Source organism: Abrus precatorius, unplaced genomic scaffold, assembly GCF_003935025.1.
Source record: "Abrus precatorius isolate BTA unplaced genomic scaffold, Abrus_2018 Scaffold10, whole genome shotgun sequence".
Taxonomy (NCBI): Eukaryota; Viridiplantae; Streptophyta; class Magnoliopsida; order Fabales; family Fabaceae; genus Abrus; species Abrus precatorius.
Window position 1 is genome coordinate 28,371,840 of NW_020874292.1, and position 15,128 is coordinate 28,386,967.

At 32.9% G+C, this 15,128-nt stretch overlaps 1 protein-coding gene across 1 annotated transcript; it reads right to left on the minus strand.

Moving 5' to 3' along the window:
• Positions 1–7,675: 7,675 nt before the first annotated feature.
• Positions 7,676–11,254, minus strand: LOC113871506 (phosphatidylinositol/phosphatidylcholine transfer protein SFH9-like). Its single transcript, XM_027508601.1, has 11 exons — positions 11,002–11,254; positions 10,880–10,911; positions 9,895–9,978; positions 9,733–9,786; positions 9,440–9,517; positions 9,235–9,288; positions 9,049–9,108; positions 8,849–8,944; positions 8,386–8,487; positions 8,178–8,258; positions 7,676–7,996 (listed from the first exon to the last, which is right to left on the minus strand). The coding sequence occupies exons 1-11, from the start codon at positions 11,054–11,056 to the stop codon at positions 7,709–7,711; spliced, it is 984 nt and encodes a 327-aa protein (XP_027364402.1). The 5' UTR covers positions 11,057–11,254; the 3' UTR covers positions 7,676–7,708.
• Between the last annotated feature and the right edge of the window lie 3,874 nt (positions 11,255–15,128).

Sequence of the window (15,128 nt, forward strand, 5' to 3'; positions counted from 1 at the left end):
GCAATTTTTTGCGCCAGCTACACACTAACGACAGGGAATCCTGGCCCTACAAGATGTGATGTCCAGCACATTTCGGTGTTCGGTGCTGTTTTTTTTTACTCTCTAAACAAATAAATAATATTTTAATAAGTGAATAGTAATTTCATTTGGCTATAAATAGCTGTGAGGAATGAAATTGAGTGTGTGCATCACAAGAATGTTTATCAAGCATTGATAGAATTCTAGTGAGAGAAAAATAGAGTGTTGGGTAAATCCTAAGAGTGTGAGAAAAATACACTGGGGTGGGTATCATCTCTATTTCTTTTTGGTATTACAAAATTTGTAATATTTGAATAGGAGTGGGTCTCACTGGGTACACTATATTTTACATCTCTTGTGTGATAAAGTGTTGAAAAGATATTGTAAATATCCCGAGATATAGTAGAATATTTTTCGGAGTTTGTCCCGTGGTTTTTTCTTCCACATTGGAGGTTTTTCCACGTTAAATATTTGTGTTCTTTATCTGCCTATTTTATTCAGTTAGAATAATTCTTAGTATGCTCTGTGGTTGCAGTTTAGTCTGATCTTCCACATCAGAAAAGAATTATTTTTGTTATCTTTCCGTGGCTGATTGTTGGATTGCTGGAGAAGTGTGTTTTTTGTATTAGTGTTGTAACTGGAAAGGTTCTGGCTAAGGAAAGACTTGGTATTTAAGTGATCTGTTGTGATCCACCTCTCTTTCCTGGGAAGTATTCCAATGCACACTTTATAAGTTACACCGCTGCGTTGCTAGATCTATTTATTAGATTTGAATTATTGCTCGCCAGTTTACGTCAGAATTTTAATTTACACGTCCAAGTTTTTCTGCATTTGAGCCCAACAAGTGGTATCATAGCCTGGTTGGGTTCTGTATCACCGAGTGTAAATTCAATGGAGGAGAACGTAGGTACCATGGTGAAGCTGACAGCAACAAACTACTCCATTTGGAAGCTAAAAATGGAGGACATACTTTTCTACAAGGACTTGTATGATCCTGTGGAAAAGGGAGATCAAAAGCCAAAAGACGTGAAGGATGAGGATTGGAAAAAGACACACCGAAAGGCCGTTAATTTAATTAGGCAGTGGGTGGATATCAGCATATTCCACCATGTTGCCACAGAGACAAATGCCCAGACTCTGTGGAACAAAATTGAACAAATGTATCAGAGGAAGACTGCACAGAACAAAGCTTTCGTTATTCGGAAGCTGGTGAATTTAAAATATCAGGATGGAAGATCAGTTGCAGAACACTTGAATGATTTTCAACACATGGTAAACCAACTAGTTACCATGGAGATAAAACTTGATGAAGAATTGCAGGCGCTGTTACTTTTGAGTTCTTTACCAGATAGCTGGGAGACTCTGGTGGTGTCATTAAGCAACTCTGCTCCTGAAGGAAAACTTACTTTGTCTCAAGTCAAAGACAGCATGTTTAATGAAGAAACAAGGAGAAAAGACTCTGGGACAAGCAGTTTCCATGCCCTTGTCACAGAGAACAGGGGGAGAAGTAAGAGCAGAGGACGAAGTAACAAATCCAGAGATAAGTCACAGTCTCAGCCCAGAAGAAAATTTAAGTGTTACCACTGCAGTGAAGAAGGGCACATCAAAAGAAACTGTAAAGCTTGGAAGAACAGAGAGACGAAAGACCGACGAAACTCTAGATCGGATGACGATGAAAATACTGCATCCCCTGTGACAACTGGGGATGTGGTAGTACTCTCTGTTGAAGAAGAAGAAGAGTGTCAAGTTACAGACTCATGTGATGAATGGGTCATTGACTCAGCAGCATCTTATCATGCAACTTCTCACAAGGAATTCTTTACTGTGTACAAAGCAGGAGACTTTGGTAAAGTAAAGATGGGCAATAGTAGTATTGCAGATATTGTAGGAATTGGTGATGTGTGCATTCAAACCAATACAGGATGCACAATAACACTAAAAGATGTGCGTCATGTGCCAGATCTACGTCTGAATTTGATCTCTGTGCGTGCTTTGGATCTAGCTGATTACGACAGCCATTTTGGTAACGGCAAGTGGAGGCTTACCAAAGGATCATTGTTGGTTGCTAGAGGCACAGTAAATTCAACATTGTATAAAACTCAAGTAAAGCTGATCAAGGGCGGATTGAATGCAGTCGAGGATGATGCTTCGCCAAATTTGTGGCACAAAAGATTGGCTCATATAAGTGAAAAAGGATTGCAGATTTTGGCAAGAAAGTCCCTTATCCCGTTTGCCAAAAATAAAAAGCTGAATCCTTGTGATCACTGTTTGTTTGGCAAGCATCATAGAGTGTCTTTCAGCAAAACGTCGAAGCTGAAAGAAAATATTTTGGAGATGGTTCATTCTGATGTATGTGGACCCATGGAAGTGGAGAGTCTTGGTGGTAGCAGATATTATGTAACGTTTATTGATGATGCTTCACGAAAATTGTGGGTGTACTTCTTAAGAACGAAGGACCAGGTTTTTCAATGCTTCAAAAGGTTTCATGCAATGGTGGAGAGACAGGCTGGTAAACCTTTGAAGTGTCTTCGCACGGATAATGGGGGTGAATATACTTCCCATAAATTCAAGAATTATTGTGTTGAGCATGGCATCAAGCATGAGAAGACGGTACCTGGAACCCCACAACATAATGGTGTGGCCGAATGAATCAACAGAACCATTATGGAGAAAGTAAGATGCATGTTAAGAATGGCAAAACTGCCTAAGCCATTCTGGGGTGAAGCTGTTCTAACGGCAAGCTACCTGATTAACCGATCTCCATCTGTTCCTTTGGGCTTTGATATCCCTGAGAGAGTATGGTCCGGACATGATGTTAAATACTCTCATTTGAAAGTGTTTAGATGCAAAGCTTTTGCTCATGTGAGTAAGGAACAAAGACAAAAACTTGATGATAGAGCCAATCCTTGCATATTTCTAGGCTACGAAGATGAGGAATTTGGCTACAGGTTATGGGATCCAAAAAATAAGAAAGTTATTAGAAGCAGAGATGTAGTGTTCTATGAGCAAGAAACTATGTCGAATTCTGCTTGACCAAAAATCAGAGAACCAGGTGGTAAGGTTGATCTCACACCAATTGTTCCTCCTAAAAATGCCACAGTAGGGGGAGAGTGTGATGGAGAACTTAGGGTTGATAATGAGCCAGCAATAGAAGATGGTGATGATGAAGGTGTTGAGCAAGAAAACCCAAAAGCTCCACCTCAGTATCGGAAATCAAGTAGACCACACCAGCCATCTACAAAGTACCCTAGTTCGATGTATATTACCATCACTGAAGAGGGGAGCCAGAAAACTTTGAAGAAGTTCAGACTCATAAGGATAAATCCCAGTGGATGAAAGTCATGCAAGAAGAAATGGATTCCCTGGTGAAGAATGATACTTATGAGTTGGTCAAGCTCCCTAAAGGCAGAAAAGCCTTGAAAAATAAATGGGTGTTCAAGCTTAAGAAAGATGGTGACAAGTTGTTGAAGTACAAGGCTCGCTTAGTCGTAAAAGGTTTTGGACAAAAGCGAGGAATAGATTTTGATGAAATCTTCTCTCCAGTTGTGAAGATGAGCTCTATTCGAGTTATACTCGGATTGGTGGCTAGCTTGGATCTGGAGCTTGAACAACTAGATGTAAAGACTGCGTTTCTTCATGGAGACCTTGATGAAGAAATCTACATGGAGCAACCAGAAGGTTTTGAGGAGACTGTAAAGGAGTATATGATTTGCAGATTGAAGAAGAGCTTGTATGGATTGAAACAAGCTCCAAGACAGTGGTATAAGAAATTTGACTCGTTCATGGCGAGTCATCGATATGCCAAGACTGATGCAGATCATTGTGTATTTGTCAAGACATTTCCAGGTGATAAATTCATTATTCTTCTGTTGTATGTAGATGATATGTTGATAGTGGAACAAGATGCGAAGCTGATTGGTGATTTGAAGAAGGAATTGTCAAAGTTTTTTGATATGAAAGATCTGGGCCCTGCAAAATAGATTTTGGGCATGCAGATCATGCGAGACCGAAAATCCAAGAGGTTGTGGTTATCGCAGGAACGATATATAAATCGGATTCTGGACAGATTCAACATGAAGACGGCTAAACCAGTTAGTACACCGTTGGTCAATCACTTCAAACTCAGCAAAAGAAGTTGTCCTACAAGTCAAGAAGAAAAAAAAGCTATGGTGGGTATTCCATACTCCTCAGCAGTCGGGAGTTTGATGTATGCCATGGTTTGTACGAGGCCGGATATAGCTCATGTGGTCGAAGTTGTTAGCAGGTATCTTTCCAATCCTGGAAAAGAGCATTGGGAAGCAGTGAAGTGGATCTTGAGATATCTGAAAGGTAGTTATAATATGTGCTTGAAGGATACCTAACCCAGTTCTTGAAGGATACACAGATGCAGATATGACAGGTGACCTGGATAGTAGAAAATCTACTTCAGGACTTGTGTTTACCTTTGCAGGGGGAGCTATATCTTGGCAATCCAAATTGCAGAAATGTGTGGCCTTATCAACTACTGAAGCTGAGTATGTTGCCATGACTAAAGCAGGAAAGGAAATGCTTTGGTTGAAGAGGTTTCTTCAACAACTGGGAATTGAGCAGAAAAGGTACGTTATCCATTGCGATAGCCAAAGCGCATTGGATTTAAGTAAGAATGCGATGTATCACTTTTGCACGAAGCACATTGATGTCAGATATCATTGGCTGCGTCAGGCAGTGGAAGAACAAGAGTTCAAGCTAGATAAGATTCACACGGATAAAAATCCTACTGATATGATGACGAAAGTTGTTGCACGAGAAAAACATCAACAGTGTGCCAAGCTGATTGGCATGGATCGCATGTGAAGATTCCAAGAGTGCATCTTTGTGCTGGAGGGGGAGAATTGTGATGTCCAGCACATTTCGGTGTTCGGTGCCATTTTTTTTTACTCCCTAAACAAATAAATAATATTTTAATAAGTGAATAGTAACTTCATTTGGCTATAAATAGCCGTGAGGAATGAAATTGAGTGTGTGTATCACAAGAGTGTTTATCAAGCATTGATAGAATTCTAGTGAGAGAAAAATAGAGTGTTGAGTAAATCCTAAGAGTGTGAGAAAAATACACTGGGGTGTGTATCATTTCTATTTCTTCTTGGTATTACAAAATTTGTAATATTTGAATAGGAGTGGGTCTCACTGGGTACACTAACATCTCTTGTGTGATAGAGTGTTGAAAGGATATTGTAAATATCCCGAGATATAGTGGAATATTTTTCAGAGTTTGTCCCGTGATTTTTTCTTCCACATTGAAGGTTTTTCCACGTTAAATATTAGTGTTCTTTATCTGCTTATTTTATTCAGTTAGAATAATTCTTAGTATGCTCTGTGGTTGCAGTTTAGTCTGATCTTCTACATCAGAAAAGAATTATTTCTGTTATCCTTCCGTGGCTGATTGTTGGATTGATGGAGAAGTGTGTTTTTTGTATTAGTGTTGTAACTGGAAAGGTTCTGGCTAAGGAAAAACTTGGTATTTAAGTGATCTGTTGTGATTCATCTCTCTTTCCTGGGAAGTATTTCAGTGCACACTTTACAAGTTACACCGCTGCGCTGCTAGATCTATTTATTAGATTTGAATTATTGCTCGCCAGTTTACGTCAGAATTTTAATTTACACGTCCAAGTTTTTCTGCATTTGAGCCCAACACAAGAAAGAAAAGTGAAAAATATAGTATGTAGGTAGTTTTTGGTCAATGATGAATGAAAGATGAGTGATTCACTATAGAGACATGATGCACAATAGACAAGTAAAGACAATTAGAGGTGGTGTTTAGAAAGGGTGGGAAAGATGAAGAGAGTGAGTGGTGGTAAATTCGGGTAGATGATGCAACACTCGAATGATGCATTAGGAATTCATTTTTGTTATTTGCATTAACGGGGTAATGTAACATTAATATGTTATGAAGCTTTACTTTAACATGTAAATTACTTCAAGTCTAGACAAAAATAAATTTAATATGCGTCCAAGTGTACCATTTCTTTAGTTTAAGGATGAATTTAATATAAATATTTAAATTGTTAGGGATGAAATTAGTGGCTTAATGCTTTTACCAATAAATATAGAAGACTATCAAATTAGTTCTCCAAATTGGAAGAATTGCACATTTTAATTTTGAGATTTTAATTTTTAATTATTCTCCAACTTTGTAAAAGGTAATATATTTGAGTTCTTTTCTATGTTATTTTTTACTGTCATTTTACATTTAAAAAATTGTGTTTTTGCCAGAATGAAAAGAAAAGTAAAGAGCTAAAGTATCTTATAATTATCAAATTCAAGAATTGAATTGATTGATATAAAGATATTAGAGATGAAATTGACACGCAATAAAATTTTAAGGATCAAATGGATTGGAATTTGCTAATTTCAGAGACTTTTTATATATAATTTTAGAGATTAAATTAAAATGTGATTATAATTTAAAAGACTAATTTAGTATATATTACTATATTTTGATTTGGCGGTGTCAATAAATCTATCTAATATTAGTTGTTATCCTCTTCAATAACTATTTTAATTTATTAAAAATAATCCAAACCTTCTAAAATTATCCTTATTTAAAAATTCACCAATTATATTAATGACGTTCTCTACCTTAATTATCTTTTAATCTTTATCTGAAAATAATGATTTACCTTTTTTAGAAAAAAAAAATTCCTCTGAATACTTTTTCATTTTATTTTTTAAATTAAAACTTTCAATTTAAAATGTTTATTCAAACTCAAGAATCTTAAAACTTGGTTCTCACCGATGAAAGGACACTTAATAGCCTTCAGTAAATATTCGTACATACCACTATTGCTGAAAAGGTAAACTAAATTAGAAGAAAGTGTAAAATAACTAAACATGAAGTAATTAGATATTAAGGAGAGTTTTAAAACAAATTTAATGTTTCATAAATTTTGTAAAGGGGCTTATTTTAAAAAATGACAAAAACTTTTAAAATATGATTATAACAAATAAAACGAAGGGAATAACATTAAAATTAATTAAGTTGAATGAATTGGGAATAATATTATTTTTATCCTTTTCATTTGTTATAATATTTATTCAATAAATTTTAATCACAAATTTTTTTAACATTTTATTATAGAACATATTAAAAATTATATGCTATTCTCATAACTCTTATTTTTTTACCACGGAATGAAATAGATGAATCACCCTACAAATGAAGTTCCCTAAATTCGAACCATTCTCTAAAATTGAAATTCACTAATCACTATGTACAACTCTGAGTCAAAGGTATATGTTATTATTTAAACACCAAAATGATAATTTCTTTTCTTTTTTTGGTTTGCCATACACATACTCCTTATTTCCAAGTCCAGTACTTCGAACATCATCTGTTTTATATTTGAAATTGAGAAGGCAATATGATCAGAAAAAAAGGCAATATATCAAACTTTGAGAAGAAACACCATGTAAAAATACCATATTTGACATTTATTGCATTATGGCATAATGCAAAGTTGGGATCCGCTTTATTCTGACTACTCCCTAAACTTAACATAAACGAAGCTAACTAGTAGTACTGTGGGATCCTGATAGTAGTGTAGAGATGGAACCCCTTTTACTACACTAGTTTGATTCGAGTGGTTAGTAATATTAGCAAAGACCAGATGGGCTTAGACACCATTGCTGTTAAGTGTTAACACATCAATCTTCATTCACTATTCCCATTACTGATCTCAAACTTGTGTAGCTCAGATTCTAAAGTCCTGACAATTTCTGCTTCCTCAGCAGGAGGTTCAGGAAAATCTACATGGAAAGATCCCTGCTTGATGGGTTCAACAGCTTCATGGATTCTGGATTGCTCTTTGATGTAATTGTAGAGTTGCTGATGGAAAGGGTGATCTAAGGAATAGCAATTTTCATTTCCATTCTCTGAATGTCTGGATGATCCAGAGCCTTCTTTTCTACAGAAATGTGGTAGAGATGTGTGATCCATGATCTACATGCCAAATCTTTTTGTTAAATTCAGATGGAACAAAACAAAAGCACACAATAGGTTCTGGATAGAATAAACAATAGCATATGAATCTATGATCTCTGCTGTTGCAAGTATGTACTTTCAGTAGTCCTTGTCTAAGAATTTAAAAAAAAAAAAAAAAAAAAAAAAAAAAAAACCTTACCTTCAACAGCTCATCTCGCCCACAACCTGGTAAGACTTGCACTTTTCTTCTTGTCCTCTCTTGTAAAAGTGGCCTCACAACCTGCTAATGCAAAGTATTTTACGTTATCCATATTTCATAGGTCTCAAAAGGTGTTCAACTTCAACCAGTATAAATAGTACACGTCAAACAGGATGCCAAGTCATAAGGAGTAATAATATCTTCTTACCTTCCAACAAGCTGAAAATATGTACGGGGTATTTACAATGTAGTAAGTATTTGTCTTCTCAGGGTAGTTCAAATCATCAATCGATGATATTATTGATAACAACTGCATCAGCATGAAAGACAACTCAGTGATGTAGGAGAATATTGAAAAACAAGGAAAATTGGTTGACGAAGGAGAAATGCTTTATGCGTTTCTGCATGGAGTAATAACAGTAACAGTTCTTGGGAGTGCAATTTTGAGAAATCCACTACTTTCTGATATGCTATTGTTTATTGATCATGATATGTTATTAGAAGATTCTACAGTTCCCACTAATTCTTCAGACCAACTGTTAATGGCTGTACTACTTACCATTTAAAGATAGACCAGCATGTTTATTGTCTTGACATCAAAATGCATTCTACGGTTCAATTCACAATTATGCTACCAGCAGAACCAAGTAGCCGTATCAATTAAAAAGTACCTTAATCTGATTCAAGGCTGACAGCTTCAGACCAGTCATATCCAAAACCTTTATACATGTGGTAATAGGCTGTCCATGCTTCTTTGATGCAGCAGGCTACAAGCATATATGGGTCAAAACAAATAGAAAGGACAGAAACTAAACTAACAGGTCATTCAAACAACTAAGAATCTTAGAGCACTCCAAAGAGTAAAACCAACCAAGATAACACGATCACGATATTCATTAATTTGAATATGAGACTGCACATAATAATGGACCTGCAATAGACAAGCAAACAAAATTATGTTAGCAGACATAAGAACACAAGGCTTTAAGATAAAGCAATAGATAGTGCTCCAAACATAGCAATGTTCCTTTTCCTTTTTCTAATAAATTAAACTTACAGATGCTTTGTCAAATGTGCTAAGCCCAACACCAACTGCAAAGACAGGCAGACCCTGGAAAAGAAGGAAGGAAGAACAACCATTAAAAATTAAAGAGAGGAGATATAACAAGAAAGTTGTGTAATTTTGATCAATGACAACAAAAAAGTGCATGTAGATTTAGAATAATATCTACATTTTAAAAATAATTGTGTTTGAAGAGCACCTCTCTTGAGTACCCTGACAATCCTATAAGTTGTGAATCCCGAACTTCTCTGTATAAATCAATAGGGATTATTGGTTTCTGAAAAGGAAGCAACATTAAGGGTTAACAAGAACTCATTGTCATTTGCAATGGACATACATGTTAATAAGATTTTTTTGCCAATAAATACATAAAGGGCCACAATAAGGACAATCTCACAATTACAGACATCCACCTAACTGAAAAGAATATCAATTGCTGAATGGAATATCTAAACAAAAATGTACAAGGATCAGTAGAATATTTAGACTTACAGATAATATGTTGTCGATCTCATTTTGCACTCTCCATTTTAAACAATCAACTATCTGAAACATAATACAAGCATTTGATAAATCAGATATCATAGTCAATTTAAAACAATTCAAAACATTTGCAAAGCATTTAAAACAACACTCACAGTATACATGTCTTACCATTTTATGGGCCTTGGAAGCATTCCACTCCCTTGCTTTTAGAAACCGCATAAAGGTTTCAGTGAGACATCCTTGATGAACATTCTGCAAAGAAGAGCAATTAAATCCCAAAAGGGGAGGTAGAATGCTTTGAAAACAAGTAGTTATGCTCAGTTTCTCAGAGCTTACAAGATTTCATCAAACCCCATTAGAATAGCTAGACAATTGCGTTGCATTGATTAAATGTGCAGCCGTTTCAGAAACAGAAAGAATTTATTCCCAACTAATTACTCAGCATACTTAAAAAATAAGATGAGGTGTGTAATATAACAAAAAAGAAAGAGTAAATATCATTTTAGTTCCTTAAATTGTAAAGTGTTTTGGCTACTGAGTTTGCAAAAATCTCACTTTAGTCCGTAATTTTTTTTAAAATAACTCATTTTAAACCTTTTTTACTTTATTTTTCACTATCGTTTTGTAAGGACTAATATGAATGTCGGTTTTATAAAATCGAGGATTAATGTAAGATTTTTATAAAGTCGTTGACTAAAATGATTGACACTTAAAATTTGATGGACTAAAGTCGGTACTTAAAAAAAGGTTGCTTCCTTCAAACAAGTTAATCAAGAGAGTTGAAGATATACTTTGAAGTGCTACATTGATTAAACTAAATACTTGAAACCAGATCTCACCCCCACTCCTTTCACTCACTGAACCATTACTACGCGTGAACTGCCACAAACACAAGGGGAGAAATGTAGAAGAACCAATTAGTCAGCAACTTTAATGAAGCATTTAGACACAGCAATCACGAGAATTTCAAGTTTCCAAAGGGTAAACAAAATCTATTGAAACGCAACAAGCAATTAACAGGGGTGAGAGAGAAGAGGGAGATCGGGATCAGCAGATGTTGAAAGCAAGGAAACACCCAAGTAGCAAAAACAGAAAAAGTAGAAAAATTTGGAATGCTAAAATCAAATGGAAAAGAGTAACCAAAATGGGTCACCTGAAAAGTTCTCTGCAATGGCTCCTCCTCAACTAGCACCATTGGAAAGAAAGAAAAAGTTCAATAAAAGAGAAAAAGAAAAGAAAAAAAAGGTAAGAAAGACAAAATAATAAAGGGAAGACCTTGATCCATAAGAGCTTTAAGGTGGTTGAGAGCATCCTGGGAAACGAGCCCCATTGTGTTCGTTGATAGAACGAGGAAAAGCAAGAACAGAACACAATTAAGTTTTTATTTCTCTTGTTTTGTAGCTTTAGCTTCACTCACTCACTATGTAGAACTAGATTCTCTAGTCTCTGCATTCCTTTGCTTCACTCACTGTTACTGATACACTACTGCACACCAAAGTTTCATATCTACACTTATATTGTCAGTGAGTGACTCGTGGATTCTTAGATAGATTACATACCCCAGATTCAATGATGCAACGCATTTTACCTCTCTCTCTCTCTCTCTCTATATATATATATATATATAAGAATTTGATTAAGTAAAAAAAACAAGAAGAAGATGTATCATTTTTCAAGAGGAAAAAGTAAATTTAAAAAAATGCTGTGTTGTAAAAAATGATTTCATTTCATTTCATGTAAAATAACATTATTATTCGCGATCAAAAGATGTCAGAGATAACAAAAAGAAGTACTAGTTTCCTAACATGAAAATGAAATCAAGTTACAAGGCGATACCAACAGTTTTCGAAAAGGCAAATTTTTTTTTCTAATTTTCATTTTTAACAGTTAATTTTATGATTGTAGTTGCTGATATCGCCATCAAGGGGTTTGAACCACTAATTATCTTGGTCTCACTTTCGTAGATCTATTTTGGACCGTCTGATTTGAATTTGACTTTTTAAAACATGAAATCGTGATTATGTGTTATAAAATTATTAAAAAATTAACTAGTAATTTTCTTATTTATTTAAACATGCACTTTAAAGAATCAAATCTAACCAATTCACATATATGTTTTCTCTTATGAAAAAATGGAATATGCACATTGGCTGAACCTTCAGCTTTGTGTTTTTCTTTCTCCTTTTATACTTTCCTTTTAATTTTAAATTTAAATATGGCATTTGTAATCCATCCACTAGAATGGCTGAGAGCCAAATGCCCAAAATTATAAAGTTCAAGTCTTCAATTTTTGAAGTTTTTAACTGTTTTATGTACAGTCGAAAGTAATTCTGAAAAATGGGGAATAATTCTCTTGCACCAAACAATAATAGGAAATTTTAACAAACTAATTTTTTATTTTTCATATATTATTGTTCATATCTTATTATCATTGACCAATGCTGATTATAAAAAAAATTGCTTTCCTCTTAAGGTCTTGATTTTTAAGTTATACGTAACTCAATTTAAATTAATTAACATATGAGTCTTGTTAACTAGTATTTAAAACCATAATGATTAAAAAACTAAAATAATAATAATTTTCCATTCAAATTTGTGTTAAAATAAATAAGAGACATTTTTTATAATTTTTTACAGAATAATTTTATTTTTTATTTTTTAACCAATATTTTTAGAGCACTGTTTAGCTTTTTTTCTCCTTAATCTATAAAATGACGTTTACATACCAAAAATTTAAAATAAAAAATATTATTATTATTATTATTATAATCATATGACGTACGGTTCAGGATTGAAATTGTAAGGGATGTAAAATAACTTATTATTATTATTTTATTACACATAGTTTTTGGTTCATTTTTATATTCTTTTTACTAATAGTATTTTATCAAAATCTATCAATTAAAATTTCAAAATAGAATAAAAATTGTATTTTTCTGATCTTCTTGAATTAATTAAATTTGCAGGTAATGCAAGGATACGTTGAAGTTACTTAAGAAACATTTAGGCTATGGCTTATTAGGATATTTGGGCAAAATTTTAAGCATATCATGCAAAAAGTGGTCCAAATAAATGCACCATTTTCTACTACTACAACATATAGGTATTGTAGTAGATGAAGAAAATACAAGTCCAAAAGCAATGATGTCCCAGCTATACCCTCTGGATAATATCAATTCCGATGAATATTGACATTACTTCACTCATAACTTCAGCTCCTTCTAAGTGGCAAAGAGCTTGAATTTAGAAATAATTCTTATTTCTTATTGAATTGAAAAAAATGTGTATCCAATCATATGCTATTTAAATATTTTATATTCCTACTCTACTTCAAATCATTGCTACTTGTTCTTCTTTTCAGTAGTTGTCTTGTTGCTTTTGATTCTTAATGCTCATTTTATATGTAAAATGTTTGATTTAATATTTGTGCTGATCCAGGAGTTAACTCACAATTAATGAGTTTTGGGTGTAGGACTTGAAAATCTTATATGTGGGTCATAAATTACAAGACTAAATGAGTTATTTCATGAATCAAGGGTTTGATTGACAACGCTATTAGTCAGCAGTAACATGATTAAAGACTTGTATATATTTTTAATTTTTGTACATGATCAAACTTTTTAAAATATCAATACTTAATAGTGGCATAACATGCATTTAAGAATATCATATTAGTAATTATTTTGAAATTATATGTAAAATATACGGTTAAATGTATACCTCCTTGGTTTGGATTAGTTCTTGACTTCTTGTTGCATGCTATGCTATCAATGTCGTCTTGATTGAACATTTCAAAATTAGTAAAATTTTAAGAATTACGAATGCCACAAACTATAAAATATCATACAACCAATTCCAATTCAATCACCTTATATTACTTTGTATTTTTACTAAGTCAACTTGAGATGATTTAGCATTTAGCTGTCTGTACCAAAAAGATTACAGGTTTGAATTAATAAACTTAATCAATTATTTTAAAATCAAATTACAATAAACATTCCTTTAAATCCAATGAGTTTTCCTATGATGAAATAGAAAACAAATTATTAGTTTAATAATACACGAGAGAGTATCCACTGAAGCGTAAATATATAGATATTTATACGTATTCTTTTTATTTTCTTTGATCTAGTGTTTATCTATTATTCTTAAAATATTACACTATATATGCCCGAAATGGTTAGTCATAATATCTTTTAGTTATATAATTTATATGCTCATACTTTCACTTATAAAAAATGTTAACAAGATGTAAGATTATTATCATTTCTATAACTATAATAGTCTTGCCCAATTAACAGTTGACACATAAGTAACTTATTTATATGTTAAGTGTTGATTGGTTAAAACTATTATTATATTTTAATTTGTTCAAACTGATCGAGCCTTAAAATAATTTTTGATAATTTAATGTGTATTTCTATAACTGATTTGATAATTATTTGAAATGATAATATATATCTTAAATTTAACTATAAAATTCATTAGTATAAATTTAAAATATTTTATTTTAATAAATGATTAATAATAACTTTTGAAAATCATAGATTAAAGCTATGTGACATAATTGTATTTATTAGAATTTTCTAATCGGTTGTTGACCAATGTTTCATTTTATTAGTTTTATATTCTAATTAAATGAGTTAGCTATATAATTCATAGTAATCGATCAAATAAACCTAGTCTTAATAACTAGGATATTTACCAAAAATTTCACAACTAAAAAGTGCCGCTTTTCATCCATGAAAATATAGTTGAATTATTTCACTAAATATTTAAGAATCATAATATGAGTAAATTAAAATGGGCTTAATGATTAAAATAATAATTTTTTAAAAATTAATTATTGAAATAAAGTAAAAAGTAAAGTAATTTTTTGTCTGGGATAATTTGTTGCCACGTAAGTCCTGTGCAAAATTATTTATTTATTTATTTATTGAATTCGTCTGCACCAGGACGAAATTCTGCAAAACTGGACACGTGTATTATGGTTTCGCATAAGAAAGAGGCAAAATAGGTGTAATTCATCCTTAATAAAGACGAACTGTGAGATGATGATAAGTGTATGGTTGTATTTGAAATCGTCCCAATTTCAAACAAAATTATAGGCACGTGGTATTTTTTGTCTCAATTTGAAACAAAAGTGATCATTACCCCCTGGTCACTTCGCTACTACTACACCCAAATGTTTACTGAATTTAGAGTATATAATCCTACCTCCTTTTGCGGATTCAAATTAAAGTGAAGAGAGGTTGTATGCTTGGAAGACTTGGATATAAGGTTAGTTATAAATTTTGTATATTTTGTTAAATATTTTTATTATTAAAAAATTTGAGATATTATTTTTAATTACTTAAATAAATAGGGGTAGTTATATTTGTTATGTTACTAGATGTTTAACA